The sequence below is a fragment of the Fonticula alba genome (assembly GCF_000388065.1).
Source record: "Fonticula alba strain ATCC 38817 unplaced genomic scaffold supercont2.4, whole genome shotgun sequence".
Taxonomy (NCBI): domain Eukaryota; order Rotosphaerida; family Fonticulaceae; genus Fonticula; species Fonticula alba.
In genome coordinates this window covers 1,224,530-1,234,784 of record NW_009242974.1, presented here as the reverse complement: position 1 = coordinate 1,234,784, position 10,255 = coordinate 1,224,530, and the positions used below count along the sequence as shown (strand labels likewise).

General features: G+C 66.8%; 3 protein-coding genes across 3 annotated transcripts; 2 read left to right on the top strand and 1 right to left on the bottom strand.

Annotated features, from left to right (window-relative positions):
* The first annotated feature begins 26 nt into the window (after positions 1-26).
* H696_02804 (hypothetical protein) lies at positions 27-2,392 on the top strand. Its single transcript, XM_009496704.1, has 2 exons — positions 27-656; positions 814-2,392. Exons 1-2 carry the CDS (start codon positions 99-101, stop codon positions 2,035-2,037), a joined length of 1,782 nt encoding a protein of 593 aa, XP_009494979.1. The 5' UTR covers positions 27-98; the 3' UTR covers positions 2,038-2,392.
* Positions 2,393-3,373: 981 nt separating this feature from the next.
* H696_02803 (hypothetical protein) lies at positions 3,374-7,426 on the top strand. Its single transcript, XM_009496703.1, has 7 exons — positions 3,374-3,537; positions 3,671-3,782; positions 3,881-3,986; positions 4,106-4,427; positions 4,587-4,678; positions 4,837-5,012; positions 5,106-7,426. Exons 1-7 carry the CDS (start codon positions 3,456-3,458, stop codon positions 7,288-7,290), a joined length of 3,075 nt encoding a protein of 1,024 aa, XP_009494978.1. The 5' UTR covers positions 3,374-3,455; the 3' UTR covers positions 7,291-7,426.
* Positions 7,427-7,747: 321 nt separating this feature from the next.
* Positions 7,748-10,193, bottom strand: H696_02802 (hypothetical protein). Its single transcript, XM_009496702.1, has 4 exons — positions 9,966-10,193; positions 9,033-9,873; positions 8,644-8,829; positions 7,748-8,533 (listed from the first exon to the last, which is right to left on the bottom strand). The coding sequence occupies exons 1-4, from the start codon at positions 10,115-10,117 to the stop codon at positions 7,784-7,786; spliced, it is 1,929 nt and encodes a 642-aa protein (XP_009494977.1). The 5' UTR covers positions 10,118-10,193; the 3' UTR covers positions 7,748-7,783.
* Between the last annotated feature and the right edge of the window lie 62 nt (positions 10,194-10,255).

The window sequence follows — 10,255 nt, the reverse complement described above, 5'->3', positions numbered from 1 at the left end:
CCCCTGCCTCCCTCCGGCCCCCGCAGAGGCGGACCGCCCCCTTGCATATAGTGCCCTTCCCCCTGCGCCGTCCCCCTCTCTCCCTCCTGCTGTGAGCCATGTCCTCCCAGGTGGCCGCATCCGTCCGCCAGCCGGACCAAGACCCGGTCGACGCTTCTCCTCCGCCGCCCGCCGGCAAGTCCATAGCCCCTCGCACATCCGGGGACGGGGACAGCTCCGCCGAGACCGGGGCATCGGCCGCCACCTCGCCCGGGGCCGATGCCGAGACCTCCCCGACCTCCGATCCGCTGGGTCTCCGGTCGACCTCGGCCCCAAGCCCCGGCGGGGCCTCCATCAAGCGCGGCGACAGCTACCAGCGTTTCAGCAGCGTGAGCGCCGCTCCGACGCGCTCGAACCCTCCGCCGCACTTTGGCCGACCTGCCGGCGAGGAAATCCCCGCCTCGCCGCAGGGTCCCGCCTCGCCCCGGAGCCGCCTTCTCGGCACGCGGCACATCCAGTCCACTGGGTCCATTTACTCTCAAACTCCCCGGTCCTTCGTGCCGTTGGTCCCGGTGGCGGTCCCGGATGGTGGCGACTCCCCGGCTCCGGCGGACATCGTGTCCCCCGCGGTGGTTGCGGCCCCGGCGGTTGCGGCCCTTGCTCGGACCATCTCCATGGTATGTGTCGGCCTGTTGCCATGGCATCCCCTCCTCCCATGGTGTGCTTGATTCCCACTTGGCGGCCTAACCCCCCCCCCCCCGTTTTCCGCTTTCTGTCCCCGGCCTGCCGGTCGCCTCCCCCTTTCCCCCCTCCCCCCTTCCTCCTCCCTTTCAGCGTATCAATGCCGTCCCCACCAAGAAGCAGGTCCCGGAGGTCCGGCCACTGGTCTGCGTCCGGTCCTTGGCCATGGCCATTTCCGCCGAGCAGGAGGCCAATGCCACAGGTGAGGCCGGTCCCGGGACGCCGCTCCTCTCTTCCGGGGGATTGCCGCGGGCGTCGCGTTCGAGCTCCTTCAGCAGCATGACCGACGAGCAGTTCGACGACTCCTTCGCCTTGAACTCGGTTGAGTCGCTTGATCCGATCGAGGAGGAGGACTCTGCCGAATCGGCCACTTCCGCCATCAATTTGGCGGACGTCGCTGCCGCGCCTCCGGCTCCGAACGACCAGCCTGTCAGCATCGAGCCCGAGGTGGCCGAGCCCGAGGTGGCCGAGCCCGAGGTGGCCGAGCCCGAGGTGGCCGAGCCCGAGGTGGCCGAGTCCGAGCCCGAGGTGGCCGATATTGACGCCGCCGAGCATGAGACTGTCGAGCATGAGACTGTCGAGCATGAGACTGTCGAGCATGAGACTGTCGAGCTTGATGCTGCCGATCTCGACACCAGTGAGTCTGAGAATGTGGAGCCCGAAGCCACCGAGCTTGAGGTCACTGAGTCGCAGCCTATGGAGCCGGAGCCCACTGAGCCGGAGCCCACTGAGCCGGAGACCGCTGAGCCAGAGCCCACTGAGCCAGAGCCCGCTGAGCCGGAGCCCGCTGAGCCGGAGCCGACCGGCCTCGAGGCTGCCGGATCTGAAGTCATTGGGTCTGAATCGACCCAGCCCGAGACCACTCAGTCACAAAGCACTCAGCCTGAAGAGGCCACCCAGTCTGAGGCGCCTGCTCAGCCCTCCGCCGATCTCGCGTACGACTACACGTACGACTACTACACCTACGACTCGGAGGATGGCGCCGCCGGGTCGGATGCCGATGACGAGCCCCCCAGTGACGTTGATGATGCTGGCGATCCGCTCACGAGGATTCGCCTGCGCGCCAGCAGCGGACATGCCCGTCGCAGTGTGGAGATTGTCATTGACAAGCTTCTTGACGAGGAGGCCGCCCTCGTGGACGACAGCCTTGAGTCTCTGCTTGAGAGCTACAGCGACCTGTCCCCGCTGGAGGACGATGACCTGCTTCTTCACAGCTCCGACGGGGAGGAGGCCGACACGCCTGGCTCTGCCCCCGGTCCTGCCCCTGACGCGCCGGTCGCGGAAGTTCCCCAGCTCCCGGCTGCTGCGTCTACCTGAGCACGGGCCCTGGTCCTGTTGTTCGAGGCAAGTCCACCCTCCGCCGGTGTCCCCGGTCCTCGCTCCTCACAATTCCCCTTCCTCCTCTCTTCGTCGTTGTGCCACCACCACCCCATCACACGCGCGCCAGTGTCTTCCTTGCGCCGCGCGGTGAGTTCTGCCGCCGGCCGGCCATTGCCTTGTGTTTCCCGCGCCTCCCTCCCCCTCCCCCTCCACTGCACATCCCCTTCTCCTCCTCTTCCCTCCGGATGTGCGCTCTCAGCTGTGTGTCCCTGCGGGGCCATTCATCCCTCCCTCTTCCTCCCCCTCCCTCCCTCCTCCTCTCTCCCTATCCCCTTTGTCCTCTTCCCTCCCCTCTCCGGCAAGCTTCCCGCTTGCATCTCCTTGTCTCGTGGTAGAGCACCTCGGAGGATGATTGCTGTACCACCCCGAGACTCCTCCCCCATGTGCCAACCTCTTTCGTCCTTGCGTCCTCCCTTTTGTCCTCTCTGTCTCCCCCTCTCGAAATACACATATTTCGCCCACATCTCAGCTCATTTAAATTTTTTCTCCCCCCCCCCTCTGCCCGTCCCCCCCTCCTCTGCCCGTCCCTCCCCCCTTTGCCTTTCCCCCCGGGTGCGGGTGTCCTTCCAGTGATTCGTGCGCAGCAGACGCCACATGCCAACGATCGCGGGCCCGCCTCCCCGTCCGGTGGTGGCATCCATCGAAATGTATCCCACGCCCGATGCATTGGGAGCTGATCCGACGACGGATCGGTGTCCTCTGCCAGTGTGCCCTGGTCTCCTCCGCCCCACTTGCCCACTCCCCCCCCCCTCCCCCTTGTTGGCGGCCCGCCCGTTGCTCTCTCGGGTGGTGGGGACGCCTGTGGAGCTTCCTCAACACCGCCGGGCACAGACGCGAGTGCAACACATCCGCGGTCCCCGTTTTCCTTCGAATTTGTGGGCGCCTGCGAAGACAGATGTGTGTCCTGGTGTGTGTGTTGTGTGTGTAGGTGAGTATGTGGAGGGGGGGGGGCGGGCAAGAAGGAAAGGGGATTATTCTGCCGCCGAACCCTCTCCCAGGGGGGAAGGCGGCCCTTGGGTTCTTGCTCCTGCGCGACCGTCTCTTGCCTCCCTCCTGCCCCTTTCTCCTGCCCCCTCTACTCCCCCCCTCCCCGCCCCGTCTCTTCGCCCCCCCCCCCCCCTTTTGCGGCGGCCCCTGTGCCACACTTCCTTGCTTCCATGGCCGGACCGCCGGACCGCGAGTAGAGTTCCCTCCCCTCCTCCTCTTGCCCCCCTTCTGTCTGTCGCGGCCCACATCACCATCATCATCATCGTTGTCGTCGTCGTCGTCGTCGTCGTCGTCGTCGTCGTCATCGCCGTCGCCCCCTCACCCTTCCGCTCTGGTGTCCTCCGTCTTTTCTTTCTCCTTGTTCCCGCATGTCAATCAATTATTCGAGTCTGCTTGAGCAGGCGGTCGCCGAATGGGCGCCCTATTATCTCGAGTACAACCAGCTGAAAGGTCCGGCCCCATTGCCCATCCGTCCACGGCTTCCCGCCCTGCTCCCCTGTTTTTTTTTGGCCCGTCCTCCCTAGCTCCCTGTCTGATTTGTCTCTCTCTCTCCCTCCCCCCCCTCTCTCTCCCTCTCCCACAGGCCTCATCAGCCGAGTTGCCCTCTCCCTGGAGGCCACATCCCAGAGTGCCGAGGTTCCACCTGCCCAGGCACATGTTGGTGCTGTGGATGATGAGCGCCAGCGCTTCGAGCGGTATGTCTGCCCTTCGCTGTGACCAGCATGTGCCAACAGCAGCGCGCGCCATGTCTGGCCCGCCCTTTCGCACGGTTTCTTACTCTCTCCCCTGGTAGCGAGCTCACCAAAGAGCTGGAAAAGATCAACACCTTCTACATGGTGAAAGTCAACGAATATTGGGACACCTACACTCAGCACTACAAGGAATCCATCAAACGAATTGTGCGCCTTCATCCCCCCCCCCCCCCCCTCTCCCTCTCTCTCTCTCTCTCTCTCCGCCCATTGGGCCTCTTGATCATCCTTCCTGCATCTAATCACCCCCTCCCCCCCTCCCGGAGCAGCTCTCTCGCGCCCAGAACGTTCAGCACCTCTCCAGCCAACTCCGGCGACAGGCCTCCATCACCGCCTCCTCATCGCCGGATACCGTCCCGACTCCCGCATCACCCGGTGCTGGCCCTGCCTCGCTGTCGGAAGTTGCCGTGTCCAGCATCGAGGGTGGTGGTGGCAGCCTCCAAGGTCTTGCGGCGGATGGGCTCAACTTCGATGACTTCCGTCCTTTTTTCGAGTTCTGTCGCAAGGTCGATGATCTGCGCAACTACACCGTGCTCAATTACATTGGGTTTTTGAAGATCTGCCGCAAGTACGATGCGCGGACCAATCCCGGTGTGTTCCCATACTTCCCCCTGCCTCTCCTCCCCTCTTGTGTTGGTGCCCTTTCCGTCGTGGCCTCTCATTGTCCTTTCGCCCTGCCTTCCTCGTGCTGCTGCCGCTGCTGCTGCCGCTGCCGCTCCTAACCCCCTCTCTCCGTCGCCATACTTCCAGGCGCCAGCTTCCTGCTCAAGTACACCCCGCTCCTGATCCAGCAGCCGTTCTATAATTCCATTGCATTGGCGGCACTCTACACCGAAGTTCAGGTACACATCCTCCTCTGGCCTTGCCTCCCCGCCCTGCCATTCTCTTTCCAGCCAGACGCTCTCCCCGCCTTGGGGGTTCCTTCCTGCCTGCGTATTCTTAGGCACGCATGCTGGCTTGCGCCCACCTGGGGCCCTTTTCTGACCCCCTCCCCTCTTAGTGCTACTGCACCGAGATCTTCTGGCTCAAGAATGAGACCGTCACCCAGGTGGCCGACTTTACTTGCGTCCTGTGTCGCGAGATCCTCCAGTCGCCGCTGGTGCTCAGCTGTACACATCGCTTTTGCGGGCGCTGTGTTACCGGCCTTCCGGTTGACCACACCTCCGGCACGGCAAGGTGCGTTTCCCCCGGGGCGACTGATCCCCTCGCGGCCTCCGGCCCCTCTCCATGCGCTTACATGCGTGCGTGTCGTCCATTTCCCCCGCCCAGTTGTCCCATCTGCCACAAGGAGTTTGATCCGCTGAATTCGGTCAACTTCCACACGTCCGCCGTCTTGAATGCATTCATCGATACATACTTCCGGCCACCGGCGGCCGAGGCCGGGCCCGTGACGCCGGCCGGCATGGCGGCCGCCGCGGCTCTGGCAGCCGCCGGCGGGGCCCCCCAAGCCGGGGTCAATGCCCTGCTGGTTGCCGTGCCCACGGCCGATGGCGGTGCCGGCACCGGCGGCGGCCCCCTGGCGTCTGATCCTCTGGGGCCTCTTCCACCCGGGGCCGGGGCCATCCTCTCGCCCTTCGGCACGGCCATTTCGCACCTTGGCGTGACTCCGGATGGGTCGACCCTGTTGTCGGTTCCCAGCGGCTCGGTCTTGGTCCCGGCGGCGGCCATTTCCTCGCACCACCATCACCACGCGCCTGCGGCCACCCCGGGTGCCGATGGGCGGCACTTTGAGGCTCTTGGCACGGCGGGGGCCGCCGGCAGTGGCACCCTCCCGACCGGGGGCGAGCTCCTGCTCCAGGGCGGCCCGGCTTCCCCGGCCCCCGGTACCCTGGGCCATTTGGGCTTCGATTTCATAGCTCCCCTGGGCCCGGGGATCGGTCTGGCGCCGCCCCCACCGCCGGCCTCCGGGTCCTTGCTGTCGGCCTCGCCGTCGGCCGCATCGTCGCTGGGTCTGCCGGCCGCCAGCGGGCCACCCCCGCCGCCCCCGGCCGCCGGTGGCATCGATGACCATCTGGATTCTTCCGACCCCCTTGTGCCTCCCCTGTCCCCGGGTCTGGTGACTGTCCCGGTCGCCTCCTCGGGAGCTGGGACCACTGCCCCGGCCAGTGTGCCGGCCGCCGGATCCGGAGCCCAGCCGGCCCCCCCGCCGGCTGTGATCGACATGACTCGGCTGGCGCCGATCAGCCTCGCCGGCGGGACGGTCCTGCTGCCGTACAACACCGCCCCGGCAGCCGACACGGCCCCCAGCTTCGAGGATCCCTTCAATACTTTCGAAATGTCGGTCTTCTCATCCAGCCACCTGGGTCAGGCATCGGTTGAGCCCTTCCTCCAGGAGCAGGGCCACCGGGCGTCCATGTACTCTCTGGCGCCTCCCTCCCCGGCGCAAGCGCGCTCCTGGCGCAAGTCCCGCAACTCCTCCAGCTTCAGTGGGTCCGGCTCGCGCAGCGGTCGGGGCTATGGCGGCACACGTGCCGGCGCTCGGTCCGGATCCGGGGACTTCTGGCGCAAGCTCGGCTGGTGCTGTGTCTCCTTCTCCCGGGTGGTGGGGGACAACCTCTTTTCGCGGAGCGCTCTCAGTGGCCGGCGCCACTCGACAGCCGCCGTGTTGCGGGTGATCTTCACGATCATCGTCATTGGCCTGCTGCTGGCCTTCCTCCTGCTGACTGGGCCGTGGCAGCGCTCGGCCCTGCAGGAGCAGGCCTTCCTTCGGCCGTCCCTGCCGGCTGTGGCCTTCCCCGGGCATGCCTTTGTCGGTCGGTCAGTGGCCTCGCTGGATTCCGTGTGTGCCTCCATCGCTGCGGCCTATGTGTTTGATGGCTTGCCGGCGGTGCCCGCTGGCAGCCCTGCCCCGGCCCCGGCTGTGGCGCGCATCCTGGAGCGCTTCTCCCTGCGCGCCCCGCTGGCCATCGACCATCCGGCCCTGGCAGCCTTCCCGGTGTGCCTGCTGGACCAGGGTGGCCTGGCCGGTCTTCCCGCCGGGGTGGCCACCAGCGCGGTCCGGTGTCTGCTGGACCACCGGCCGATGGTCTTCTCGCCGACCATGCCCCCGGCGATTGACATGTCCTTGCTTGTCCACATGGATGTCCGGCTTTTGGCCTCCTCCTCCTCCCTCATCGCCACATACTTCATTTCTCAAACCGCCACCCCCGGAGCGGACCTCACCCTTCCGGCCCTTGGGCCGGCGGTTGCCGGTCCACCTCCCTCCGGGCATCCGGCCGGCACCGTCCACTGGCCATCAATGGGGGCCACACGCACCAGCAACAATCCCTCCCCGGCGTTCCCCTATCTCCCGCCGGGCATCGCGGGCTGCCTGCTGGCCGGGCTGCTGGAGCAAACCGCCGGCCTGACCCCCAGCCAGATGACCCCCACTGACCAGGTGGTTGCCCGGTACCTGTCCTATGTGTCCGGTGTGGACGATCCCCAGGAGCTGTACCAGGACATCCTCCGGCCTTAGAGGGCCGGGGAAGTGGCCGGAGAGAGACCACACAGGGAGGGAAGGACAGCACTCGCCCCCCCCCGGCGGGCGTCATTCTCATTCCCAATGCGCGGACCCTGGGCTTTTTTCGATCTCTCCTCTTCCCCCCCCCCCCCCCCCCCTGCGGCATGGAGCTCCCACTCCTGCTGCGCCCTTCTTGTACTTCAGAAATAGACGTGCCACAGTGGCACTCCCTTCCTTCCCATTCGACACTGGTCTGGGTGTGTGTGTGTGTGTGTGTGTGTTTGCATCCGGACAGAACAGCAGCCCGTCCCCGAGGTGGGGGCGGCTTTTCTTTTCTTTCCGTCTTTTTTGCACATAGCAGTCTATCGGGCTCCGGAGAGAGGGAGGGGTGGGGGTGGGCGGAGTCACACACACACACATGCGGGGCAGCGGGGCGGAGTGGGCTCTCACTCTTCGGCGGCGCGGTGAAGTCGGCTCTCACTCTTCGGCGGCGCGGTGGAGTGGGCCCTCACTCTTCGGCGGCGCGCTGCCAGGAGGACGCCCCATTGGGGAAATCGCGGACGGCTACCCCGGCTCGGTCACGCAGATCATCACGCGTGCGGTCGGTGGCCGCCAGCAACTCGCCGGCGGTCGATCGCACCGCCGCTCGCAAGGCCTCCCCCTCGGCGGCCGACTCGCAGGCAGGCCGAGTCAACTTCATGAGCCGCAGGCCCCCCTGTCGGGTGGCGGCGCGCAGCTGCACCGCACTGTCGAGGATCGGCCCGGCCGAGGCCAGCGCATGCCCCTCCCCGGCCAGGGCCATGGACGCCCCGGGGCCAGCCGCGCGCGGATCATAGTCCAGCCCGGTGGCGTGGCAGAACTCGCCGACCACAGCACGCGCCTGGCGCAAGGCATCCAGCGCATCGCGCGGCAGCAGCCCGGCACTCAGCCCGGCCACCATCACCGGATCGGTGCCGGCCCCGAGGGTGGCCATGCAGTCGGACAGCAGGGCGTTGGCCTCGCCGATGAGGACCCCCACCAGGCGCACCGCGCGGACCGTGTCCAGGTCCTGGTTGGTCAGGCAGTCGGCGATGGCCGCCCGGGTGTGGCAGGCCGTGGCATACAGCTGTCGAGCGGCCCCGGCCACCGGGGCGGCCCCGATCGCCGTGAGGCTCGAAGCATACAGAGCCCCGGCCGATGGCCGCATGACCCGGGCCACCTCCTGCCGAAGGGCTTGTCCATACCGCTCAAGCAGGGCATCCGTCTGGTGAATGAAAGACTGGACATGCACTGGTGAGACACCGTCCGAGCAAGGGGCCAGGCAATGGCCAGACGGCCAAGGCGGCAAGCAGGAAGATCCCCCCATGCATGGGTTGGGATATGACGCACTTGAATACGACGGTCCGTTGCGGCGGCGATGTCAAAGGGCCCGGGCGAGGACTGCCGGTCGCCCGAGGCGGCCTCCGGAGCCAGGCTCTGTGGGTCGACTTCGAAGTCCGACCGGTAGTGCACCATCAGGCACATGAGGCGAAAGATGCGCGCCCGGCGAGCTGGGTCCTCGGTGCCCAGGAACTCCTGCAGACAGCGAGGCACGGGCGGGCGGGCGGGCGGGCGCGCGCGCGCGCGTGTGTGTGTGTGTGTGTGTGTGTGTGTGTGCGTGTGGATGGTAGGGGAGGCCGGGGGAGAATAAATGCTCATCATGTCAGATGCTTCACCAGCGTCAAGCAATACATGTACTCCTCCGAGATACGGCTGCTGCTGGATGGCAGGGCGCGCACCTGGATGGTGATGAAGTTCTTCAAGGACTTGCTCATCTTCTGCCCGGACACCGCCAGGGGGCCGTAGTGCGTGAAGTGACGGCACCATTCGTCCAACGGCGCCGGGACCGAAGAGCACTCGTGAAAGCCGTGCACCGAGCATTGCAGGCGCTCATTGGCATGATGCGGGAATTCCAGGTCCCGGCCGCCGGTGTGTAGATCCAACCGGAGACCCTGGCCGTCGGAGCCGGCGGAAAACCCGATGGCCGTCAAGGCGGAGCACTCGATGTGCCACCCGGGCCGGCCCGGGCCCCAGGGCGATGCCCACAGGGGATCTTGCTCAGTTCCGGGCAGGGGCCGAGCTGCGGAAGCCGTCGGATCGCCGGCACTCGCCATGCCCGGGGCCGTCTTCCACAGGCAAAAGTCCAAGGACGAGCGCTTCTCCCGCAGGGCGGCCGTTTGGACGTCATCCGGCTCCTCCTCGGAGGCCAGCTGCAGGGGCGCCTCGCCGGCCGGGCGCCCGGCATTGTACGCGGTGCTGTCAAAGTACAGGCTCCCGGTCCGGCCGCCGCGATAGGCAAACCCATTGGCCTCAATGCGCCGGGCATACGCCACGATGGCCTCCATGTGGTCGGTCACGCGCAGGGTCCGGCTCGGGGGCGTCACCCCGAGAAGGGCCATATCTCCGAAGAAGCGTGCCTCAAAATGGGCGGCCAGGTCGGCCGCCACCGCGCCGGTTTCCCGGGCCCGGCGGATGATCTTGTCATCGACATCGGTGACATTTTGCACCAGGTCCACGGTGGTCCCCGGGGGCGCGTATGTCGTCAGCACCCGGCGCAGGACATCCTGCGAAATGTACGACCTGTTCCAACAATGTCGAGCCAGCAGAGGGAGCGGGGGTCAGAGAAGAGGGCCCGGCAGGGAGGTTGCTCCTGGCATTGCAGGCTGGCGCACCGGGCGTGTCCCAGATGCGCGTCGTCGTAGACCGTCGGCCCGCAGGAGTACCAGCCAAAGCGGTGGCCCCCGTCGAGCGAGGCCGCCAGCGGTTGCACCCTTCGCGTGAGCGTGTTGTAGATGTTGACTCCAATCGGTCGGAGGCCGGTCATCGGGCGGAGCAGAGGCAGCAGCGTCCGGGAGAGACGACGAGCGAGGGACAGGCGGCCAGCACAGGGGACAGCCGGGGGGGGGGGGAGGGGGGGGACGGATGTAGACACGCGAAGAGCGGACGCAGGGAGGGGCGACGG